The sequence below is a fragment of the Staurois parvus genome, unplaced genomic scaffold (assembly GCF_062004578.1).
Source record: "Staurois parvus isolate SC_StPar_1 unplaced genomic scaffold, SC_StPar_1.0 ptg002686l, whole genome shotgun sequence".
Taxonomy (NCBI): domain Eukaryota; kingdom Metazoa; phylum Chordata; class Amphibia; order Anura; family Ranidae; genus Staurois; species Staurois parvus.
In genome coordinates this window covers 2,045,617-2,072,171 of record NW_028320482.1, presented here as the reverse complement: position 1 = coordinate 2,072,171, position 26,555 = coordinate 2,045,617, and the positions used below count along the sequence as shown (strand labels likewise).

General features: G+C 46.0%; 2 protein-coding genes across 2 annotated transcripts in view; both read left to right on the top strand.

The window, feature by feature from the left end:
* The first annotated feature begins 3,334 nt into the window (after positions 1–3,334).
* Positions 3,335–11,750, top strand: LOC149429939 (gastrula zinc finger protein XlCGF66.1-like). The gene is made up of 5 exons (XM_089666371.1): positions 3,335–3,424; positions 10,151–10,272; positions 10,878–10,992; positions 11,338–11,472; positions 11,559–11,750. Exons 3-5 carry the CDS (start codon positions 10,897–10,899, stop codon positions 11,748–11,750), a joined length of 423 nt encoding a protein of 140 aa, XP_089522497.1. The 5' UTR covers positions 3,335–3,424; positions 10,151–10,272; positions 10,878–10,896.
* A 115-nt stretch (positions 11,751–11,865) lies between these two features.
* The window catches only part of LOC149429938 (uncharacterized), a 52,833-nt gene continuing 38,143 nt past the window's right edge, over positions 11,866–26,555 (top strand). The window contains 4 exon segments of the mRNA XM_089666370.1: positions 11,866–11,998; positions 12,077–12,529; positions 12,684–12,819; positions 17,428–18,485. Coding sequence (XP_089522496.1) covers positions 12,149–12,529; positions 12,684–12,819; positions 17,428–18,485 — 1,575 coding nt within the window. The 5' untranslated portion in view covers positions 11,866–11,998; positions 12,077–12,148.

Sequence of the window (26,555 nt, the reverse complement as noted above, 5' to 3'; positions counted from 1 at the left end):
CTCTCTGTCTGCATTCTTGCAGCCATTGAGAACTACTGAGTGAGCTGTGATTGGTCACAGCTTGTCACATGGTACAAGGCTGTTGTGAATAGCCCTGTACCATGTGATCTCTGTGATCATTCACAAATTTCACATATAGTAAGCAATGATGTCAGAAGTGACATCTTGCTTACTACTTTGCATGTGATCACTGATTGGCCAATCAGTGATCACATGATCGGGACCTCGTACAGAGGTCCCATCCGACGATCAGTGTTTCACTGTGTCCGGAGGACACAGCGGGCACCGGATCGCGGTGCTGCGCGCTCCCGGGGAGTGCGCACAAGCAGGGGGCGGGGAGGCTGTTTATAAACAGCCACCCGCCCCTGCACGGCCACCATCCAGCTGTTTATATACAATGGCCGGTTGGGAAGTGGTTAAAGAGTTACTTCAGCTGCTAAACATTGATCCACCGCTTATCCCAGTGAAGGTGATACTCTTCCTAAAACATTCAACAGGACCCTGCATGTTATGACAGGTACTCTACCTACTGATGACAAGAGTACCTGGAGCTTTAAGCTTGAAGGTCTATGCTTGTAACACCACCAGGGATGAGAGTACAGAATTCTCCCCCTATTTCCTGATATTCGCTAGAGAGCTTAGATTCTAGGTGCTCAGTTACCTCCTGCTAGGAGTCTCCATTGATGGTATCAACGTCATTACAAATTACTCCCCCTATTTCCTGATATTCGCAAGAGAGCCTAGATTCTAGGTGCTCAGCAACCTCCTGCTAGGAGTCTCCATCGATGGTATCAAAGTCATTACAAATTACTCCCCCTATTTCCTGATATTCGCAAGAGAGCCTAGATTCTAGGTGCTCAGCAACCTCCTGCTAGGAGTCTCCATCGTTGGTATCAGAGTCATTACAAATTACTCCTATTTCCTGATATTCGCAAGAGAGCCTAGATTCTAGGTGCTCAGCTACCTCCTGCTAGGAGTCTCCATCGATGGTATCAAAGTCATTAAAAATTACTCCCCCTATTTCCTGATATTTGCAAGAGAGCCTAGATTCTAGGTGCTCAGCAACCTCCTGCTAGGAGTCTCCATCGATGGTATCAAAGTCATTACAAATTACTCCTATTTCCTGATATTCGCAAGAGAGCCTAGATTCTAGGTGCTCAGTTACCTCCTGCTAGGAGTCTCCATCGATGGTATCAAAGTCATTACAAATTACTCCCCCTATTTCCTGATATTCGCAAGAGAGCCTAGATTCTAGGTGCTCAGTAACCTCCTGCTAGGAGTCCCCATCGATGGTATCAAAGTCGTTGCAAATTACTCCCCCTATTTCCTGATATTCGCAAGAGAGCCTAGATTCTAGGTGCTCAGTTACCTCCTGCTAGGAGTCTCCATCAATGGTATCAAAGTCATTACAAATTACTCCCCCTATTTCCTGATATTCGCAAGAGAGCCTAGATTCTAGGTGCTCAGCTACCTCCTGCTAGTAGTCTCCATCGATGGTATCAAAGTCATTACAAATTACTCCCCCTATTTCCTGATATTCGCAAGAGAGCCTAGATTCTAGGTGCTCAGTAACCTCCTGCTAGGAGTCTCCATCAATGGTATCAAAGTCATTACAAATTACTCCCCCTATTTCCTGATATTCGCAAGAGAGCCTAGATTCTAGGTGCTCAGTTACCTCCTGCTAGGAGTCTCCATCAATGGTATCAAAGTCATTACAAATTACTCCCCCTATTTCCTGATATTCGCAAGAGAGCCTAGATTCTAGGTGCTCAGCTACCTCCTGCTAGTAGTCTCCATCGATGGTATCAAAGTCATTACAAATTACTCCCCCTATTTCCTGATATTCGCAAGAGAGCCTAGATTCTAGGTGCTCAGCAACCTCCTGCTAGGAGTCTCCATCGATGGTATCAAAGTCATTACAAATGACTCCCCCTATTTCCTGATATTCGCTAGAGAGCTTAGATTCTAGGTGCTCAGCTACCTCCTGCTAGGAGTCTCCATCGATGGTATCAAAGTCATTAAAAATTACTCCCCCTATTTCCTGATATTTGCAAGAGAGCCTAGATTCTAGGTGCTCAGCAACCTCCTGCTAGGAGTCTCCATCGATGATATCAAAGTCATTACAAATTACTCCTATTTCCTGATATTCGCAAGAGAGCCTAGATTCTAGGTGCTCAGTTACCTCCTGCTAGGAGTCTCCATCGATGGTATCAAAGTCATTACAAATTACTCCCCCTATTTCCTGATATTCGCAAGAGAGCCTAGATTCTAGGTGCTCAGCAACCTCCTGCTAGGAGTCTCCATCGATGGTATCAAAGTCATTACAAATGACTCCCCCTATTTCCTGATATTCGCTAGAGAGCCTAGATTCTAGGTGCTCAGCAACCTCCTGCTAGTAGTCTCCATCGATGGTATCAAAGTCATTACAAATTACTCCCCCTATTTCCTGATATTCGCAAGAGAGCCTAGATTCTAGGTGCTCAGCAACCTCCTGCTAGGAGTCTCCATCAATGGTATCAAAGTCATTACAAATATGTAGCTCATCTGAAAGATACCCTCAAGTCCGCTTAGTGATTAGCTGAAAAAAATGCAGCTAAAATAAATGAAGGGAACAAAAGAAGGTTTGATCGTTGTGTAAGATATAGAGATTGGAAATCAGGTGACCAAGTCTTGCAGCAGAACTTGGGAGCATCTGGAAAGCATAAGCTTGCCAACCGATAGCAGACGGAGATTTTTACAATGGTGAAAAACCTGCGCGGTATACAAGATAAAGGGACCCGAAGGTAGGATCAAGGCGTGGCATAGAAATCATTTGCTGCCTTTTCCTCAAGTCATCGGTGAAGATGGCTCAGATGATACTTCAGAGTGTGACCCAACCCAGCTTCAGTGATTGGACTCATAAGGAGCAGGGGCGGACTGACCATTTGGAAACTCGGGCACTGCCCGAGGGCCCGGGGTCAGTAGAGGGCCCCATGAGATGCCCCTGGTACCTTTTTCATAGGCTTTTTTGAGTTTGGGCAAGGACACAGGGGCCCCATGATCCCCTATTGCCCGGGGGCCCCATGAGTTGTCAGTCCACCCCTGATAAGGAGATTTTTACAATGGTGAAAAAATTGCTCGGTATACAAGATAAAGGGACCCGAAGGTAGGATAAAGGCGTGGCATAGAAATCATAATAAATAAAATCCCAGGACTGCTACATCTGGGACACTTGGCAACAATGACAAGGCCATGTTCACTAGAAGACATTTCTCAAGCTGCAGTTCCTCTGAGCTCCACAAGATGGTAATGTCACTTCTACCCAGACAGGAAGTCTCTATGGAAAACTGACAGGAAGTGATGTCAGGTACAGACAGGAAGTTCCGGGTGAGGTGATTGGGGAGGAAGTAGAGAGGAGACGTCGGTGGAAGTAGCAGCAGAGGAGGTAATAAGATGTTATTTCCTATTTACACCCAGTAACCCCATCATGTCCGTCCTCTTCCCCCGTAGTCGCGTCCGTCCTCTTCCCCCGTAGCCGCGTCCGTCCTCTTCCCCCGTAGCCGCGTCCGTCCTCTTCCTCCGTAGCCGCGTCCGTCCTCTTCCTCCGTAGCCGCGTCCGTCCTCTTCCTCCGTAGCCGCGTCCGTCCTCTTCCTCCGTAGCCGCGTCCGTCCTCTTCCTCCGTAGCCGCGTCCGTCCTCTTCCTCCGTAGCCGCGTCCGTCCTCTTCCTCCGTAGTCGCGTCCGTCCTCTTCCCCCATGGTCAAGTCCGTCCTCTTCCTCCATGGTCACGTCCGTCCTCTTCCTCCATAGTCACGTCCGTCCTCTTCCTCCATGGTCACGTCCGTCCTCTTCCCCCATGGTCACGTCCGTCCTCTTCCCCCATGGTCACGTCCGTCCTCTTCCCCCATGGTCACGTCCGTCCTCTTCCTCCATGGTCACGTCCGTCCTCTTCCCCCATGGTCACGTCCGTCCTCTTCCCCCATGGTCACGTCCGTCCTCTTCCTCCATGGTCACGTCCGTCCTCTTCCTCCATAGTCACTGTGACATCTTTTATCTCCAGCAGATGATGATACACACATATATAGTGTGGGGACCCAGATTAACCCCTTCAGGGGCACAACATTCCCCCACTTCCGGGGCCGGAACATTCTCCTCATTGTGGAGATGGGTCACCTTAGCAGTCTTTTGTAACGAGGGATGAGATTCAGATTCGGGATGAACTTTCCTGGTTTCGGTTGGATTGTTTGGTGAACTTCAAAGAAATTTGGATGCCAAACCCTATTGAAATCAATGGGAGCCAAACCTGTCAAAAATATTTATTTTCCGGGCTAATAGCCAAGGGGGTTTCAAAAAATAGCATGGTGGTGTCCACTGCCCTGGGGAACATGTACCAATGCAAAAACATTTGGCAAGGAGCAGTGTTTTTTTTTTTTTTCTTTTAAATGCTTTAAGTCACGTGTGTCAAACTGGCGGCCCTCCAGCTGTTGCCAAACTAGTCCCATGAGGCATTGCAAGATTGACAGTTACAAGCATGCCTCCCAAAGGCAGAGGCATGATGGGACTTGTAGTTTGGCAACAGCTGGAGGGCTGCCAGTTTGACATCCCTTCTTTAAGTGAAACATTAAAAATGTTGAATTCCTTTAAATACCATGTCTGGGGGAGGGGGGGTCCTAATCCTGCCTGTGAAGGGGCATCTCTGTGACTTACAGAAAGTGCTGCAGAAGCGCTGACATTTACAGGGGAAAATTGTCAGCAAATGACATTTCATTGCCGGCTTCTTTGTTCTATAGAACAAAAACAGCCCATAGACCCCTCCAAGAGTTTGCTATGGGTTTTTGAGGACCTTTATTTGGGGGGTCTGCATTTTTTTTTAAAGAAGCCAACAATGAAGTGTCATTTGCCAGCAATTTATTATTTTTTTCTTTGTAAATTTTTCTGTAGCACATCGTACAACAAGAATGAGAAGAAATGTGTATAGAGTCTCCCCTAAAAATATGTAGCAGACCCCTTGGGTGTAGTATGGATTTTAAGGAGGTACCCCATGCAACAAAAAAAAAATGGTGAGGTTCCATAGACCTTTAGTCTGAGCATGCAGCCTGACTGGCCAGGAATGGGGGGGAGGAATAGTGTATGCCCCCTCTCCACCTAAGCCAGAACAGGCCACATGCCCCCAACATGGGGGGTGCCTTGCCAGGGGGGACTCCCTTAGCAAATCACCTTATCACCATGTTGCCAAGGACAAGGGTCTCCTGTACAACCCTGGCCAGTGGTTGTGGGGGGCTTATCAAAGTCTGGAAGCCCTCTTTAAAAATAATGGGGCCCCCGGATACCCACACGCACACATAGTAACCTCACTCATTTAAAAAAAATAAATAGTCTAGAAATAAGGAAGCCTAAACACTTGACACACCCTTTATTAAAAAATAAAAATCCCCCAAAAAGTTGCTCTTTCTACATTCACTATCTATCATGATGCCATCTGCCCACCCTCAATGAAAAAAAAAAAATACCCAGCACACACAACTGATCCCATTGGTACTCATAACCGATTGACCATTCCCCAAGCTGTCATCAGCTATATAAAGGAAGAGGTGGAGATGATGGTGACATTGCTGACCACATATGGCCAGTTTGGACCAAACCATTTGCTCACCCCAGCTTCCCACCTTAGAGGTCTCTTGTAGGATGCAATTGTTAAGAGCAAAAAATGTGGAGGAGCTTTTAAGGCACATACATAGCTAGGCTCAGGGCTTTTTTTCAGCAGGAACGTGGGGGTGCCCAAAGGTGGATAGAGGGTGCAGACAAGGGGGGTACCTGCACCTATTCTCTGAGGAAAAAAAAGCCTGACTAGGATAGTATCCATACAACAAAACTGTATAAAAACATTAAAGTTTCTTCTACAAAATTCCATAAAACATAATAAAAAGTTGTTAGGTGACAGAAAATGCTGAATCCTCATCAGATTAATATATATGAACACTATATTCCATTTGATCTTATAAATGACAACAGATCTTGTATATTACATAACAGCAGCCCTGTGGATGATCCAATATGTATCAATTAGCTCTTCTTCAGGGATAGAGAGCTGTATAAAGGATGCAAAGTCCGTGTGGTCAGCCATGTGTAATAAAAGCAGTCTATGTATTATCTGTCTCTCCGCTGAGTGCTGCCCCCGCCGACAAGGAATGGGGGTATCTACAAGAAATGCCTAGAGAATCCCCAGACTTTGTGGGCCCACCTAATACAGGCTTAAATATTGGAATAGCTACCTAAAGGAAAGAGGACTATGTAGCAAAGCAGTATGCAGATGGTCCTCTTACTGCAAACCGTGTGGGGTCCGCCAATTATATGCTGGAGTGGTATGATGGTAGCTCCCTGTAAGGGACCGCCTGGCGGTACCACTAGCACTCCACTGATTAGGTGTCCCCAGAGCACGGAATCTAAGCCCCAGAGTACTTGTTCACCAGAGCCCCTGATGGTGGGGATGGACTTAGAGTACCCTGAGACCAGGTCGTGGCTCCTGAGTATACCTGTCAGTGGTAGGGGTATTCGCCAGGGGCTCCCACGGGGAAGAGCCTGATATGAGGAGGTCGGGAGACCCCGGAGGGATGGATAGATGGACAGATGGACGGATGAGCAGATGCAAGGTCAGACAAGCCGGGTCGGTAACAGTGGGGTCGGTGCGGTACTAAGCAGCGGGCAGAGAATAGTCGGGTAACACGCCAGGTCAGCAACAGGAGGTCAGATCTAATAAGGGGCATCCAGGAGAGAGGTCAGGCAAGCCAGGGGTCAGAGTAGGAGAATACAGCAAGGTCAGGTACAATCCGGGTCAGTAACTTACAGAAAACAGGATCACAGGTACAGGTATGCAGAAGGGACCAGAAGGCACTGAATGACAGCTCAGAGCCGTTTAAATATCGCGCCCTGCTCTGTCATTGGTGCCCAGCGTGCGACCGCGGTTCCTCCTGCGCATGCACGAACCTGTACGCCGCGGTCAGCCAGGACCTGGTACCCGCGTCCCTGCACAGAGCGGCACACTGCGCCTGCGCCGGGACCAGCGCTGCAGGGATCCCTGACACTCCCAGTGTTTTGAAAGCACAACACTGGGAGCTACCATCATGCCACTCCAGCATATAATTTAGTCCCACCTGGGGAGGAGAGTAGTGATGTAACAAATTGTGCGTGTTGTGTCAAATGGTGGTTGGGGCCAATGTGATGTGGGGGGGTCCTAATAAGGAATTGTTAGACAAAACCAAGAGTGGCATGGTTCAGGAGTGCTTTATGCACAGGGTGTAGGGTTCAGGAGTGCATTACTCACAGAATACAGAGTTCAGGAGTAGATTACGCACAGGGTGCAGGGTTCAGGAGTGCATTATGCACAGGGTTCAGGAATGCATTACACACAGGGTGCAGGGTTCAGGCGTGCGCTATGTACAGGGTGCAGAGTTCAGGGGTGCATTATGCACAGGGTTCAGGAGTGCATTACACACAGGGTGCAGGGTTCAGGAGTGCATTATGCACAGGGTTCAGGAGTGCATTACGCACAGGGTGCAGAGTTCAGGGGTGCATTATGCACAGGGTTCAGGAGTGCATTACACACAGGGTGCAGGGTTCAGGAGTGCATTATGCACAGGGTTCAGGAGTGCATTACACACAGGGTGCAGGGTTCAGGAGTGCATTACGCACAGGGTTCAGGAGTGCATTATTCACTGCGCACAGGGTTCAGGAGTGCATTACTCACATAATACAGAGTTCAGGAGTGCACTATGTACAGGGTTCAGGAGTTTATTATGCACAGGGTGCAGGGTCCAGGAGTGCATTACGCACAGGGTTTAGGAGTGCATTACACACAGGGTGCAGGGTTCAGGAGTGCATTACAGGGTGCAGGGTTCAGGAGTGCATTACGCACAGCGTTCAGGAGTGCATTACGCACAGCGCACAGGGTTCAGGAGTGCATTACACACAGGGTGCAGGGTTCAGGAGTGCATTACGCACAGGGTTCAGGAGTGCATTATTCACTGCGCACATGGTTCAGGAGTGCATTACTCACATAATACAGAGTTCAGGAGTGCACTATGTACAGGGTTCAGGAGTTTATTATGCACAGGGTGCAGGGTCCAGGAGTGCATTACACACAGGGTGCAGGGTTCAGGAGTGCATTACACACAGGGTGCAGGGTTCAGGAGTGCATTACGCACAGCGCACAGGGTTCAGGAGTGCATTACGCACAGCGCACAGGGTTCAGGAGTGCATTACGCACAGTGCACAGGGTTCAGGAGTGCATTACGCACAGGGTTCAGGAGTGCATTATTCACTGCGCACAGGGTTCAGGAGTGCATTACTCACATAATACAGAGTTCAGGAGTGCACTATGTACAGGGTTCAGGAGTTTATTATGCACAGGGTGCAGGGTCCAGGAGTGCATTACGCACAGGGTTTAGGAGTGCATTACACACAGGGTGCAGGGTTCAGGAGTGCATTACGCACAGGGTTTAGGAGTGCATTACACACAGGGTGCAGGGTCCAGGAGTGCATTACGCACAGGGTTTAGGAGTGCATTACACACAGGGTGCAGGGTTCAGGAGTGCATTACGCACAGCGCACAGGGTTCAGGAGTGCATTACGCACAGCGCACAGGGTTCAGGAGTGAATTACTCACAGAATAAAGAGTTCAGGAGTACATTACTCAATAGGAAGAAGGGTCAGCCGCACACCGGAGGATAGATGAATATAGTGTGTATTATTTGATCCATAGGACACACAAAACATCAAGACATAAATACATGACTTGTTAACACGTTTCACACAATCTCGTTTTTAAGGTTATGATTAAGCATGAGATTGTGTGAAACGTGTTAACAAGTCATGTATTTATGTCTTGATGTTTTGTGTGTCCTATGGATCAAATTGCATCGTGTGTGGTGGCGAGCCAGAGCCTACACCTGTTGTGGATTGATCTGGATTGTCAGGAGTACATTACGCACAGGGTGCAGGATTCAGGAGTGCATTACTCACAGAATACAGAATTCAGGAGTACATTACACACAGGGTGCAGGGTTCAGGCGTGCGCTATGTACAGGGTGCAGAGTTCATGAGTGCATTACACACAGGGTGCAGGGTTCAGACTTGCACTATGTACAGGGTGCAGAGTTCAGGAGTGCATTATGCACAGGGTTCAGGAGTGCATTACACACAGGGTGCAGGGTTCAGGCTTGCACTATGTACAGGGTGCAGAGTTCAGGGGTGCATAACGCACAGGGTTCAGGAGTGCATTACACACAGGGTTCAGGAGTGCATTATTCACTGCGCACAGGGTTCAGGAGTGTGTTACTCACAGAATACAGAGTTCAGGAGTGCACTATGTACAGGGTTCAGGAGTTCATTATACACAGGGTTTAGGAGGGCATTACGCTCAGGGTTTAGGAGGGCATTACGCTCAGGGTTTAGGAGTGCATTACGCACAGGGTTTAGGAGTGCATTACGCACAGGGTTTAGGAGTGCATTACGCACAGGGTTTAGGAGTGCATTACGCACAGGGTTTAGGAGTGCATTACACACAGCGCAAAGAGTTCAGGAGTGCATTATGCACAGGGTTCAGGAGTGCATTATGCATAGGATTTAGGAGTGCATTACGCACAGGGTTCAGGAGTGCATTATGCATAGGATTTAGGAGTGCATTACGCACAGGGTTCAGGAGTGCATTATGCATAGGATTTAGGAGTGCATTACTCACAGAATACAGAGTTCAGGAGTGCATAACACACAGGGTTCTGGCCTGCGGGTTCAGGAGCAGGGTTCAGGAGTGCCCTTTGTACAGGGTGCAGGGTTCAGGAGTGCCCTATGTACAGGGTGAAGGGTTCAGGAGTGCGCTATGTACAGGGTGCAGGGTTCAGCCATTGCCTTCTAGAATCTTGTAAGTTACTTGGTTTGAATACAGCAAAGGATAAAAAAGTATACAGTATGGTGGAAAGGTCAACAATACACTGTGAAAAAACATTCTGTTTTGCAATATATTGTGAACTCATAATGAAACACACGTTTATATAGATCATGTTATATTTTTATTGTTTTATATGAATGTTAATAAATTTAGGGAAATTTACATGTAAACATGATTTAGTGCCTTTAAATAACGTATAGTGGGTTTTTTTTGTAAATTTTGTAACAGGCAAGGGATGTGTCAGGATGTCACTGTCTATTTCTCCATGGAGGAGTGGGAGTATTTAGAAGGACACAAGGATCTCTACAAGGACGTCATGATGGACAATCAGCCGCCCCTCACATCACCGGGTAAGAGGAGACTTTATTGTAAAGGAGAGAGCAGTACGGAGGATCCACCTAGATCCCCCATCATCTGATAAACACATAGAAACAATGAGGCGGAGTTACTGAAGTCAAGTAGACGGTGCTCATTGCAAGTGCAGTTGCACTTGTTTTCCCAGAGCTTAATAAATGCGTTAAAGCTACCTGTCTATCTGGCATTATGCATGTGAGATAATAACAATAGCACAGAGACAGTTCTGTCACCATATCTCAGATACACACAGAAACAATCAGAGCACATGAACATTTAGTTTCTGCTTCTGGTCCGGATGATATACAGCAGCAACTCCTGCAAAGAAGGTCACGTGGTCCAATTCTGTCTCTACTTCTTGGAATCTCCCTTTTTTAAAGCTATCACAGTCCTCTTATTAGGGTTTCTTACTCACCTAGCAGGGACAGGAAGTACTTATCTAAAATTAACTGACTCTGTAATATTTGCCAAGCAACAGCTATTTACAAATTCAAACACTATAGGAAGCACATGTACTGGGAGCAGCCCATGTAAATGGCCTCTTACATCTCCATCCTAATATTGTGCATCCAATACAGTCCAGATAATTCTCTGTCTACAGGGAAACCTGCATAGATCACATGACCATATTTATTAAGATGGAGGAGGACCAGAGTCACATGACTGAGAGAATATTAAACCTCACTCTGGAGATCATCTACCTGCTGACTGGAGAGGTGAGGAGGATTCTGGGAGGTCACATGACATCACTCTTATCTCTATTAATAAACACAGACCTGACCGTAGAGGTGAGGAGGATTCTGGGAGGTCACATGACATCACTCTTATCTCTATTAATAAAACACAGACCTGATTGGAGAGGTGAGGAGGATTCTGGGAGGTCACATGACATCACTTCTATCTCTATTAATAAAACACAGACCAGACCGGAGAGGTGAGGAGGATTCTGGGAGGTCACATGACACCACTCTTATCTCTATTAATAAAACACAGACCTGACCGGAGAGGTGAGGAGGATTCTGGGAATGTGACATGATATTACTGTTTTTGCTTGAATACAGAGATTTCCTCTTCTGAAGTCAGGTGATCATATGACCATCACAGTGCCTCCATGTGACTCCCTAAAACCTGAGAGACACAACATGCAAAAGATTCTAGAAGTCACCAGAGAGATCACTGAGCTGCTGACAGGAGAGGTGAGCGGTGCCGGGAATTCTGGGACATTCTCCAGTAACAGACAAGGGATGTGTCTGGATGGTGACTGTATCATTGTGTGTGTCAGGTTCCTATAAGGTGTCAGGGTGTCACTGTCTATTTCTCCATGGAGGAGTGGGAGTATTTAGAAGGACACAAGGATCTCTACAAGGACGTCATGATGGACAATCAGCCGCCCCTCACATCACCGGGTAAGAGGAGACTTTATTGTAAAGGAGAGAGCAGTACGGAGGATCCACCTAGATCCCCCATCATCTGATAAACACATAGAAACAATGGATTCAGTCAGTGTGTGTGTTTCCTACAGATGGATCCAGTCATGGGAACCCACCAGAGAGATGTTCCCGTCCTCTGTATTCCCGGGATTCCACACAGGAAGGTCACATCATCCCTCACCATCATCAGGTAGATGGATCCAGTCATGGGAACCCACCAGAGAGATGTCCCCGTCCTCTGTATTCCCGGGATTCCACACACAAAGGTCACACCATCCCTCACCATCATCAGGTAGATGAAGAAAAATTATTGGTAGTTATGATTTATACAAAGCATATTTGTTACAATGATTGTTCATTATATATTCAGAGTGGAAACCTCAGGGATCATAATGTTGTTGTTAAAGAAGAGTATAAAGAGGAGGATGAGGCGTATGGAGTGATGGAGGAGTTTTCAGAAGGACACAAGGATATGATGGAGCCACCTAATACCAGGAACACACCAGAGGTTACCATGGTGGAGTCATCCAGCTACAGGAACCCACCAGAGAGATGTCCCCATCCTCTGTATTCCCGGGATTCCACACAGGAAGGTCACACCATCCCTCACCATCATCAGGTAGATGGATCCAGTAATGGGAACCCACCAGAGAGATGTCCCCGTCCTCTGAATTCCCGGGATTCCACACAGGAAGGTCACATCGTCCCTCACCATCATCAGGTCGATGGATCCAGTAATGGGAACCCACCAGAGAGATGTCCCCATCCTCTGTATTCCCGGGATTCCACACAGGAACATCAGACCATCCCTCACCATCATCAGGTCGGTGGAGTTGAGGGTCTGGAACATAAAGTGATGGAACACTCTGACATGTGGAGATGATGTGTGGACTCTACAAGATGATATTTTCTATGTGATCTCACATCATAAATCCTTCTATATTACAGATGTTATTTCTGCCATTCTGTTGGTTTAGGGTGAAGATCTGATGAAGATGAAAGTTGAGGGTGAAGTAGAAGAGATGTATGTGAGGGATGATCAGCAATATATGGAGGAGGCTGGAATGATGAGGACATTCAAAGAGGAGGACACTCCTACAGAGATCAGCACAGGTGAGACACAATATATTCTTCTGTTATCTCTGCTCTGTTACTGCACACTGATTGGTCCAGAGTAGGGTGGGAGATGAGTAATATCAGCCAATAAGAGGTTGAAAACAATTACTTCCGTGTACTGATACCCATTCTGCACATTAGATCATATTTCTCTCAGATAATTCCCCTTCTCTGTGCTCCAGACATGATTTATGAATATTCAGGGGGTCAGGTGGCCTTTAGTAGGTTGGTCCCTCTTCTTTGAGCAGACATAGCTAAATGTTTACATAAAGCTGTATTCACAGCCTTGCTGGGATGAAAAAGATACACACACGTAAATTTCCAGGAGAAAATACGGGTGCTCCCTCAAGTGTTCTTATCACTAGAAGCCTACGCCTATGGTCACTTGTTCTTTTCTAAAGGTTCTACAAGTCTGAACTTTGAACCTCTTCATTATCAGAGGTCACCTGGCCCAGTAGCAGGATTGCCAACCTCCCTCAACCTTTTTTTTTTTGTACTGATGGAGCACTTTTTTTACGGACATCCTGAAATGTGATAGAAGCTCCTATTCCAAACTAACAATACTCAGAACAAGTCATCTGCCGGCTTTACAATGAAAAACTCTAAACAGATTGACAAAATGTGAGTAGAACTGGGGAGATGAAGGGCCTGGGCACCCTGGGATGAAGTAGAAAAATAGGTTTTGCAACATGCATAGCACGCCGTGGTAATCGGTATCGTAATGGAACCGACCCAGTCTGCACTTGGGTATTTCCGTTATACTACCGCGTCCCTGTCCGAACACCGACAACAGACACCAATCTTGAAGTAAACCAGAGTAGACTACTTTATTTTAACACAGATACAAGATATATACATTCAAGGGAACACCCCCCCCCCCCCTGCATAATGACACAGGGCGGGGCAATCTACATTCAGTAACAAGAGACACACCAGCAGACAGTCCCATCAGGAGGGAGGGCCGCTGGAGACACCCCCCACCAAGCCAATATGCAAACACATACATTTCATAATAGTTTGCTCCCAAGCAAGACACACAATAGAACAATGGGATGCAACCACATGGCATTAAATAATCCACAACCCCCACCCCAATAATAGGACAGATCACCCTGTACCCCTAACAGGCACAGGGTGACTTACACATAAGAGGAATATGGGGAGCTGAGACAGGGGTCTCCCCACCTCTCCAAAGTGAGCTGTGTTCCATCAGTTCCCACCCAAAGTGACTCCCATCACAGGTATGCATGGCCAGATTTTAGCTAACAGTGGGAGGGGCTTAAATGGGTCTCATTAAACATAATCTGTGCCAAGCCGCTACTGTATATACACTGCGCACACATAACAGTCCTTGCACTCACAAAATATTCCTAAATACTGTAGCACAACTGACAGCCTCACAGACACAAATAAACCGCAGGACAAAGGATCATTTTTTAAAATGAAACATTTCCATTGCTGATGCTTTCACGTGCAGCCCCCCCTTGTCCGAAACTGGGGCTACCATGCAAATCTAGTTTTTGGCTGGGCTGTAGTTGGCTCAGACTGATTATATAGTTTTTTTTTCTGGCTTTCCCCTAATCTTGGTTGGGTTGTGTATTTCGGCACCACAGGTCATAGTATGAGATCGCACAATTAGACTGAGTTATGAACATTTATATTTCTACCAGGCAGCCCAGTAGGATGTTCTATGATCACTGATGCATTCTGGGAGAGTATATATATATATATATATATATATACAGTATATATATATATATATTTGGGGTGGGCCATGTGCTTGCTCTCTTACCTCAGGCTGAGGCCTAAGGAGCTGCTGCTAGTGAGAACTCTGCTCTAGGCCCAGAAGCATGTCTGGGACCTACCTGCTTTGAAGTCCTGAGGCTGTCCTGCCCAGCAAGCCAAGGAAAGAAGATCCAGGGGAGGACCCTTGCTGGAGAGAGCCAGGATGAAGGCTGGTCTCTCATATGGGCCTGGGTACGTGCTTGGGGGATGCACTAGACTCTTGAAAAATGCTTGCAGTGTTGCCGGGTTGGCTTAAAAGTTCTGCAATTGTGAAGCTGGACTGTATTCTGGAATTCAAGGAGTCTGTAAGTAATCTGTTTGGCATCTGAGACCCCTAACCCTCCACTCCCATTCCTTTTTAAGTGCAACATTAAAACTTTGAAAAAAAGTTCTAAAGTGACTGGTGCTCAATTTCTGTTCAAATTTCCCCTTTCTAGCCATGGACTCAGCCCTGGGGTAAATGCTAGGAGAACTCTGTGGAGTCTAATGTAAAGGAGAACTCTGAGGATTCTGATTTGTACAGCGCTGAGCAAACTGTTGGCGCTTTATAAATACTACTGTATTATAATAATAATGCTGCAGACTCTGCTGTACAGGGAAACTCTGATGCAAGGGGGTCTCCAGCCACTGGAGTCCGCCCTTTACACAACAATCCACAGAGTTCCCCCTTACATCAGAGTCTGCAAGATTTCCTCCTACAGTGCAAGGGGGAACTCTGCAGACCCTGATGGAAAGGGAAACTCTGATGTAAAGGGGAATGCTGAGGACCATGATGTAAGGGAGAATGCCGCAGAGGCTGGTGTAAACTGGAACTCTGATGTAAGGTGGTCTCTAGTCACTAATGCCCCCCTACATCAGAGTCCACACAGTTCTCCCTTTCATCCTGGACCACAGCATTCACCTTTACATTGTAGCTTTGCCTTTTACAGCAGAATTCCTACCTACATCAGGGTCTTCAGCATTGCCCTTTACAGCAGAATTCCTACCTACATCAGGGTCTGCAGCATTGCCCTTTACATCCGGCATCCTACCTACAACAGGGTCTGCAACATTGCCCTTTACATCAGACTTCCTACCTACATCAGGGTCTGCAGCATTGCACTTTACATCCGACTTCCTACTTACATCAGGATTTGCAACATTGCCCTTTACATCAGACTTCCTACCTACATCAGAGTCTGCAACATTGCCCTTTACATCCGGCATCCTACCTACATCAGGGTCTGCAGCATTGCACTTTACATCAGACTTCCTACCTACATCAGGGTCTGCAACATTGCCCTTTACATCCGGCATCCTACCTACATCAGGGTCTGCAGCATTGCCCTTTACATCAGACTTCCTACCTACATCAGGGTCTGCAACATTGCCCTTTACATCAGACTTCCTACCTACATCAGGGTCTGCAACATTGCCCTTTACATCAGACTTCCTACCTACAACAGGGTCTGCAACATTGCCCTTTACATCCGGCATCCTACCTACATCAGGGTCTGCAACATTGCCCTTTACATCAGACTTCCTACCTACATCAGGGTCTGCAGCATTGCCCTTTACATCTGGCATCCTACCTACATCAGGGTCTGCAGCATTGCCCTTTACATCCGACGTCCTACCTACATCAGGGTCTGCAACATTGCCCTTTACATCAGACTTCCTACCTACATCAGGGTCTGCAGCATTGCCCTTTACATCCGGCATCCTACATACATCAATGTCTGCAGCATTGCCCTTTACATCCAACGTCCTACCTACATCAGGGTCTGCAGCATTGCCCTTTACATCAGATTTCCTACCTACATCAATGTCTGCAGCATTGCCCTTTACATCAGACTTCCTACCTACATCAATGTCTGCAGCATTGCCCTTTACATCAGACTTCCTACCTACATCAGGGTCTGCAGCATTGCCCTTTACATCAGATTTCCTACCTACATCAATGTCTGCAGTATTGCCCTTTACATCAGACTTCCTACCTACATCAGTGTCTGCAGCATTGCCCTTTACATCCGACGTCCTACCTACATCAGGGTCTGCAGCATTGCCCTTTACATCAGACTTCCTACCTACATCAGGGTCTGCAGCATTGCCCTTTACATCAGACTTCCTACCTACATCAGGGTCTGCAGCATTGCCCTTTACATCAGCGTCTGCACATTCTCCCCTCTTGCACTGTAAGGGGGAATCCTGCAGACCACCTTCTGCAGAGTAAGGTAAGGTGGGGGAGTACTGATATAAAGGGGAACTTTATATTAATGTCCCCCTTACCTTAGTATATTCACCACCCCTTACATCAGTGACCGGGTGTGATCTATAACTGACCCTCTCCACAATGCTTGCTCGGCTGCAGGGCAGGCTCAGTCAGACATGGTCCTCCGGGTGGTTCAGTGGCTACTTTGGTTTCATCCTCACCTCTTCTCTCTAAACTTGTCCTCCAGTCTTGGCATCACTTCCGCTCCCAGGCTTCACTAGCTCCCCCTCCAGTCCTTCTTACAGGCAGCCGATGCCCATAATGCACATTTACAGTTTGAAAATTGCCCAATTTTTACAAACCATCTGTAAATTTGCACGCATTGTGGTTGTGTGAAGAACATGCACTTCCTGTTCCCCATTAGTTCCTGCTCTTCTCACAAGGATGTAAGAATGTCAAATGGATCTGGGAGGAGGACCAAAGGAACTTTGGCTGTTGAGGGGAATATTCCCAGCTGGTTGGGACATCCATAGATGACATCTGCTCAATAAAACCTACCTGATCCAGATGGAATATTGATTCATGTGAACCTTCCCTCTTATCTTTGTCATGTTTTTATATTTTTCCAGGACACGCCATCAAGAAACCCTCAAAGGATCTTCTCACTTTATCTCCAGATTGTAAAATGGAAGATGAGGACATCACAAAAGATTGTGCCGGAGAAAGGACAATGAGCTCAGCTATGGATGGTGGACTTCACCGTGTGTATAGACAACTGAATGCCTCTGATGCTGAACGTACTGTGAGGGATGGTGTCGGAATTCAGGGGGAGGAGACATTTTCCTGTCCTGAATGTGGGGAAAGTTTTAGATCTGAATTAAGTCTTACCGTACATCAGAGATCTCACACAGGTGATAAGGTTCATTCCTGTTCTGAGTGCGGGAAATGTTTTCTTCATGTATCAGAACTTGTCATACATTGCAGATCTCACACAGAGGAGAAGTTGTATTCCTGCCCTGAATGTGGAAAATGTTTTACACGGAAATCGCAACTTAATAGACATTACAGATCTCACACGGGGGAGAAGCCTTATTCCTGCTCGGAGTGTGGGAAATGTTTTTTACAGAGTTCAGACCTTGTTAGACATCGGAGGTCTCACACAGGCGACAAGCCGTATTCCTGCCCTGAGTGCGGGAAATGTTTTTCACAAATATCAGTCCTTTATAGACATCAGGGATCTCACCCAGGGGAGAAGCCGTATTTCTGCCCCGAGTGTGGAAAATGTTTTCCACGGAAATTAGACCTAAGTAAACATCAGAGGATGCACACGGGAGAGAAGCCAAACCCTTGCTCTGAATGTGGGAAATGTTTCACACAGAAATCAAAACTTATTAGACATCAGAGATCTCACACGGGGGAGAAGCCGTACTCTTGCCCTGAGTGCGGGAAATGTTTTTTACAGAAATCAGACCTTGTTATTCATCAGAGATTGCACACTGGAGAGAAGCCGTATTCCTGCCCTGAGTGTGGGAAATGTTTTTCGTGGTTTTCCTCTCTTTACAAACATCAGAAGGCTCACACAGGGGAGAAGCCGTATTCCTGTCCAGAATGCGAGAAATGTTTTTCACAGAAATCACACCTTGCTAAGCACCAGGAATTGCACACGAGAGAAGCTGTATTCCTGTTTTGAGTGCAGGAAATGTTTTTCATGGAAATCAGATTTTATTATACATCAGAGATCTCACAGAGGGGTGTAGAGATGAGCGGATGCAGCTGGGTTCAGTTCACAAAATGTTCACCAAACTGTCTAATATTCATTCGAACCCCAATCCAGTCAAGGGACCGATGCCAGCGGCCAAACAGTCATTTCATTGGTGGAATAGGGTTATGGTGCCAAAAAAAGACAGCAAACAAAAAGCATGGGGGTCCCCCAAAATCAATTCCAGACCCTGATCCTTGATATGTGTGTGGTGTGGATTTTAGAAGAAACGTATTCAAAAGAAAGACAAACAAAAAGCATGGGGATCCCCCCCCCAAAATCAATTCCAGACCCTGATCCTTGATATGTGTGTGGGGTGGATTTTAGAAGAAACTTATTCGAAAGAAAGACAAAAATCATGTGGGACCCCCAAAATCAATTCCGGACCCTGATCCTTGATATGTGTGTGGTGTGGATTTTAGAAGAAACATATTTGAAAGAAAGACAAAAATCATGTGGGACCCCCCAAAATCAATTGCAGACCCTGATCTTTGATATGTGTGTGGTGTGGATTTTAGAAGAAACTTATTTGAAAGAAAGACAAACAAAAAGCATAGGGGTCCCCCCAAAATCAATTCCAGACCCTGATCCTTGATATGTGTGTGGTGTGGATTTTAGAAGAAACTTATTCAAAAGAAAGACAAACAAAAATCATGTGGGACCCCCCAAAATCAATTCCAGACCCTGATCCTTGATATGTGTGTGGTGTGGATTTTAGAAGAAACTTATTCAAAAGAAAGACAAACAAAAATCATGTGGGACCCCCCAAAATCAATTCCAAACTCTGATCCTTGATATATGTGTGGTATGGATTTTAGAAGAAACTTATTCGAAAGAAAGACAAAAATCATGTGGGACCCCCCAAAATCAATTCCAGACCCTGATCCTTGATATGTGTGTGGTGTGGATTTTAGAAGAAACTTATTCGAAAGAAAAATTGAAAAAATACTGACACCTGAGAAAGTTTTATTCTGGAAAAGCACACACATGAAGGCTAGGTTCACACCTATGCTGTTCGCATTTGATTTAAGAAAAGATATATTGACGTGGTTTCTTTTTTTTTTTTGGTGACTTGCCAGTCATTTATTGTGAATAATAAATAAAGGATAATAAAGAATTTTTCAAAGGTGTGCGTGCTTGCTTTTTCATGTAGCAGAGTACCTTGTTACCAGTGTGTGCAGGGCCCTTTAACTTCATTACTCACAGTCTCCTAAGCACTATTCATCCCTTGGACACTAGAATGCATCACTAGAGGGGTCTCCAGCAGGAGGAAGGAGGTCCTGATTCCTCTATATAGATCTTTATATCACTAGAGGGGTCGCCGGAAGGAGGTCCCGATTCCTCTATATAGATCTTTATATCACTAGAGGGGTCACCGGCAGGAGGAAGGAGGTCCTGATTCCTCTATATAGATCTTTATATCACTAGAGGGGTCACCGGCAGGAGGAAGGAGGTCCTGATTCCTCTATATCTTTATATCACTAGAGGGGTCTCTGGCAGGAGGAAGGAGGTCCTGATTCCTCTATATCTTTATATCACTAGAGGGATCACTGGCAGGAGGAAGGAGGTCCTGATTCCTCTATATAGATCTTTATATCACTAGAGGGGTCACCGGCAGGAAGAAGGAGGTCCAGATTCCTCTATATAGATTATATTACTAGAGGGGTCACCAGCAGGAGGAAGGAGGTCCTGATTCCTCTATATAGATCTTTATATCACTAGAGGGATCACCGGCAGGAGGAAGGAGGTCCTGATTCCTCTATATAGATCTTTATATCACTAGAGGGGTCACCGGCAGGAGGAAGGAGGTCCTGATTCCTCTAGATCATTTTATCACTAGAGGGGTCACCGGCAGGAGGAAGGAGGTCCTGATTCCTCTATATAGATCTATATATCACTAGAGGGGTCACCGGCGGGAGGAAGGAGGTCCTGATTCCTCTATATAGATCTTTATATCACTAGAGGGGTCACCGGCAGGAAGAAGGAGGTCCCGATTCCTCTATATAGATCTTTATATCGCTAGAGGGGTCACCGGAAGGAGGTCCCGATTCCTCTATATATTACTGGAGGGGTCTCCGGCAGGAGGAAGGAGGTCCTAATTCCTCTATATAGATCCTTATATCACTAGAGGGGTCACCAGAAGGGGAAGGAGATCCTGATTACTCTATATACAGTGAGGAACAGAAGTAGTTGAACACCCTGCGATTTTGCAAGTTCTCCCACTTAGAAATCATGGAGGGGTCTGAAATTCACATTATAGGTGCATTCCCACTCTGAGAGACAGAATTTAAAAAAAAATTCAGGAAATCACATTGTATGATTTTTAAAGAATTTATTTGTCTTGCACTGCTGAACATAAGTATTTGAACACCTGAGAAACAGCAAGAATTCTGGCTCTCAAAGACAGTGGCCTAGCCAGTCTCCAGACCTAAATCCAATAGAACATCTTTGGAGGGAGCTGAAACTCCGTGTTGCTCAGCGACAGCCCCGAAACCTGACAGATCTAGAGATCTATGTGGAGGAGTGGACCAAAATCCCTGTTGCAGTGCAAACCTGGTCAGGAACTACAGGAAACGTCTGACCTCTGTAATTGCAAACAAAGGCTTCTGTACCAAATATTAACACTGATCTTTTCATGGGTTCAAATACTTCTGTTCAGCCGTGCAAGACAAATACATTCTTTAATAATCATACAATATGATTTCCTAAATTTTTTTTTTTAATTCCGTCTCTCAGAGTGGGAATGCACCAACAATGTGAATTTCAGACCCCTCCATGATTTCTAAGTGGGAGAACTTGCAAAATTGCAGGGTGTTCAAATACTTCTGTTCCTCACTGTAGATCTTTATATCACTAGAGGGGTCACCAGCAGGAGGAAGGAGGTCCTGATTCCCTATATAGATCTTTATATTACTAGAGAGGTCACCAGCAGGAGGAAGGAGGTCCTTATTCTTCTATATAGATCTTTATATCACTAGAGGGGTCACCAGCAGGGGAAGGAGGTCCTGATTACTCTATATAGATCCTTACATCACTAGAGGGGTCACCGGCAGGAGTAAGGAGGTCCCAATTATATAGATCTTTACATCACAAGAAGGGTCACCACCAGGAGGAAGGAGGTTCTGATTCCTCTATATAGATCCTTACATCACTAGAAGGATCACCGGCAGGAGAAAGGAGGTCCTGATTCCTCTATATTGATCTTTATATCGCCAGAGGGATCACCGGCAGGAGGAAGGAGGTCCCGATTCCTCTATATAGATCTTTATATCGCTAGAGGGATCACCGGCAGGAGAAAGGAGGTCCCGATTCCCCTATATAGATCTTTATATCGCTAGAGGGATCACCGGCAGGAGGAAGGAGGTCCCGATTCCCCTATATAGATCTTTATATCGCTAGAGGGGTCACCAGCAGGAGGAAGGAGGTCCCGATTCCTCTATATAGATCTTTATATCACTAGAGGGATCACCAGCAGGAGGAAGGAGGTCCCGATTCCTCTATATAGATCTTTATATCACTAGAGGGATCACCAGCAGGAGGAAGGAGGTCCCGATTCCTCTATATAGATCTTTATATCGCTAGAGGGATCACCAGCAGGAGGAAGGAGGTCCCGATTCCTCTATATAGATCTTTATATCACTAGAGGGATCACCAGCAGGAGGAAGGAGGTCCCGATTCCTCTATATAGATCTTTATATCGCTAGAGGGATCACCAGCAGGAGGAAGGAGGTCCTCTATATAGATCTTTAGCTGGACCTCATTTAGAATACTGTGTTCTGGAGACCTCACTTACAAAAACATTTATAAGATAGAACAAGTCCAGAGATGGGTAACAAAAATGGTGAAAGGTCTGGGGGCGGATAACACATATCCGGGTAGACTTCAGGAACTTAACATGTCCAGTCTGGAGGAAAGAAGGGAAAGGGGAGACATTGAAACCTTTAAATACATCAAGGGGTGAATAAGGTTCAGGAGGGCAGGATTTTCAACATGAAACCAAAATCAAGAACATGAGGACATGACCTCCAACTAACTGGAGGAAAGTTCACAACTAATCTCTGAAAGTATTATTTTTCTGAGTAGTTGATGCTTGGAATAAACCTCCAGTAGAGGCAGTAAGCCAAGTCAACAGTAAATAGCTTCAAACATGCGTGGGACAAACATGGGTCTATGCAAAAAAGTTCACGAAAAAAAGGGCAGACTTGATAGATCACTGTCTTTTTCTGCCATCACTTTTCTATGTTTCTATGACTCCTGGGCAGGTACCGCCAGCCCGCCTTTACGGGGTCTGGGACCCGTCAGTTCAAGAGGGCGGCCCGGGCAGCTGACAAGCCCATTTGCAGCCACTAAGCTACCTTCCATTTCACAGCCTCCTGTCAAACGGCTCTGTTAGCTGTGCTTTCAATCTGCTCCACCAATTTGACTCATTCATGTTTCCTTTTATTTACCTCTGATTGTAACTTTGTTTCTTACTCCTTTCCCCCTCCAAATCTTGCCCTACTCACTCTCCCTCTCAGATATCCCCTCCCCCCACCATCCATGAAATCAGGCTCCATTCTTCTGCCTGAATTCTCTCACTCCTGTATTCCTCCTTCTGTCCGATCTTTCCTGCCCCGACTATATATTCTTCTCTGTTCTCTCCCCCGTCGCTCTGACTCCCTGACACAGACAGTCAACCCACTGTGTTCCCTTCCTGTAGCTGTCTTTTATCTTCACCCAGTAGGGCTTATGGCCCGTACACATGATGAGAAAATCGTGTGAAAATTTCAGTATGAGGAACGAACAGCCGATTATCTGGCCATTTAGTATAGTGCTTTCGACAGGCAATTCTGACTTTTCGGAAGACAAAATTCGAGGGTACAAACTAGAAAGTTTTGCATTTCTCATAACATTTACTCGTTCACTTTTAGATTATTATTGTTATTATTGATGTTTATTACATATTATATGCATAACGCATTTATCCCATACATGCATTTATAAGACAAGAATTGGTTATTTCCATTTAATCCTAGCACTGCACCAATATCTATTTTATAGAAAGTTTTTATCGCAGGCAAACACAACGTCTGATTTTCGTTTATTGTGTAGAATAATCGTATGGAAATAATCCAATAGAAAAAAATGCACCATATCAGAAGCAAAGAACGACCCTAAACTTCCTCTTCTACTACATTAGAATGTAGTGACGGTTGCCTTTGAGAATTTTCTCACGAGTCAATACCATTCTGCCTACATCATGATAGGCAGCAACAGAGAAAAGTTCCCAGTTTAACTTACCAACCTGCCTGCAACCAACCAAATTGTCCTGTGTAACAGTTTGCGTTAAAAACCGGGGTTTAGTTTGCACACATTTGCAAATACATGCATAAGCTGCAGAGCCTCTTCACGGCACCCCAATATTCTGCAGTCCTAACTCTATCAATTTTGAGAGCCTCCATAGTAGAAGTACATGCAAGGAGCACATGGAAGGGTGATGAATATCAAACAACAGAGAAAAATTCCCAGCTCAGCTTACCAACCAGCCTGCAGCCAACCAAATTGCTCTGTCTAAGAGTTCACGTTAAAAACGGGTTTAGTTTGCACACAAACATTTTGAGAGCCTCCATAGTAGAATTACATGCATAATAATGGATAGACTAAGGGCAGGTAAGCCTGGAGGGAGCCTACCCCTCCTTAAAGGTACAGGAGTGCACTGGACACCCAGCATATAGCAAAATGGCAGCCAATGTGTCCCCTCACCAATATATTAACAGTACAAACAACTGGAAACTGCCCAAATCCATATCTGGCCTTTGCAGCAAGGAACACATGGAAGGGAAATGAATGTCAAACATCAACAGAGAAAATTCCCAGCTCAACTTACCAACCAGCCTGCAACCAACCAAATTGCCCTGTCTAAGAGTTCACGTTAAAAACAGGGGTTTAGTTTGCACACAAACATTTTGAGAGCCTCCATAGTAGAATTACATGCATAATAATGGATAGACTGAGGGCAGGTAAGCCTGGAGGGAGACTACCCCTCCTTAAAGGTACAGGAGTGCACTGGACACCCAGCATATAGCAAAATGGCAGCCAATGTGTCCCCTCACCAATATATCAACAGTACAAACAACTGGAAACTGCCCAAATCCATATCTGGCCTTTGCAGCAAGGAACACATAGAAGGGAAATGAATGTCAAACAACGACAGAGAAAATTCCCAGCTCAACTTACCAACCAGCCTGCAACCAACCAAATTGCCCTGTCTAAGAGTTCACATTAAAACAGAGGTTTAGTTTGCAAATATAAAAATTTTGAGAGCCTCCATTATAGAAGCACACCTACAATAATGGATAGACTGAGAACAGGTAAGCCTAGAGGGAACCCCCACCACCCACATAAAAGGCACATGGGCACACTGGCCACCCAGCATAAAGCAAAATGGCAACCATGATGTCCAGGGCATCCCTTCACCAGCATATCAACAGTACAAACAAATGGCAACTGCCCCAATCAAAATGGCCCTTGCAGGAAGGAGCACATGGAAGGGCGATGAATGTCAAACAACAACAGAGAAAAATTCTTAGCTCAACTTACCAACCAGCCTGCAGCCAACCAAAATTGCCCTGTCTAAGAATTCACATTAAAAACAGGGGTTTAGTTTGCACACGTAAAAATTTTGAGCTCCATGTTGATGAGGACAACATCCTCTTCCCAACAACCCTGGCCGGTAGTTGTGGGGGTTTGCAGGTGGGGGGCTTATTAACAAGGGGGACATCCTGGCATCATGGTAATTGCATGGATCAGGCACTCCAGGTGTCAGGCCTTCAGCTGGCCTTTGGGGTCCTAGTGTTGGGAGATGTGCTGCATTGGGGGCATGTAATTTTCAGATGTGCCTCTTCAGGGCTCCGACCTGTGAGGAATTCAGGTAGGTTTCAGACCGTAGGGCAAGGTAACCAGTCAGCTTTCAGACCCTGGTGGCGGGGTGCAGGATCAATGACCAGACTCAGGTGGCACTCCTTCAAGCAAGTTAAAAGTCTCTTGCCTAAAAATTGCAAGAAAGTCCTCAGACACTAAACGGAAAGCTTTTTTGCACTTATCCTTATCTGGTGGCCACTGGAACTGCGCCCTTCGAGTCTGGGAACAAAAGTGCCACCAGCAGGTGACCCAAGTAATGAGACAGGTCCTGACAGTCCCCCCCTTTAGGAGTGGCCTCTGGATGATCCATTCTGCTTTTAACCTGAAAGTTTAATCTGAAGGCTGCATGACATTTGGAGGTCTTTAGCTACTGACTCTGCAGACAGCAGAACGGTACTTGCCTGACTGCATTGTGCCAAGTGTAAAGTTTGCTGGAGGGGGAATTATGGTGTGGGGTTGGTTTTCAGGGGTTGGGCTTGGCCCCCTAGTTCCAGTGAAGGGAACTCTTAAAGCAGCAGCATATGAAAACGTTTTGGACAATTTCATGCTCCCAACTTTGTGGGAAGAGTTTGGGGATGGCCCCTTCCTGTTCTAACATGACTGCTCACCAGTGCACAAATCAAGGTCCATAAAGACATGGAGGAGCCAGTTTGGGGAGGAGGAACTTGACTGTCCTGCACAGAGTCCTGACCTCAACCCCATAGAACACCTTTGGGATGAATTAGAGCGGAGACTGTGGCCAGGCCTCCTCCCCCGACATCAGTGCCTGACCTCACAAATGTGCTTCTGGAAGAATGGTCCAACCTTCCCATAGACACCCTCCTAAACCTTGTGGACGGCCTTCCCAGAAGAGTCGAAGCTGTTATAGCTGCAAAGGGCGGGGCCAACTCAATATTGAACCCTATGGACTAAGACTGGGAGGCCATTAAAGGTCATGTGTGTGGAAAGGCAGGCGGCCCAATACTTTTGGCAATATAGTATAGCAAGGTTAGGAGTATTCATGATCTTATTGTGCATTTTCCAATCCTTAATGTAATTGGATACATTTGAAGTCTGTAGCATGATTGGCTAGTAAAATGATCAATGGTGAGCAGAATA

What these genes read in the sequence shown, in the direction of transcription:
- LOC149429939 (XM_089666371.1), top strand. Translation starts at nt 10,897, where the DNA reads ATGACCATATTTATTAAGATGGAGGAGGACCAGAGTCACATGACTGAG. An exon ending in TCTACCTGCTGACTGGAGAG is followed by an intron (nt 10,993 to 11,337) that starts GTGAGGAGGATT and finishes GCTTGAATACAG; the next exon opens with AGATTTCCTCTTCTGAAGTC. An exon ending in CTGAGCTGCTGACAGGAGAG is followed by an intron (nt 11,473 to 11,558) that starts GTGAGCGGTGCC and finishes TGTGTGTGTCAG; the next exon opens with GTTCCTATAAGGTGTCAGGG.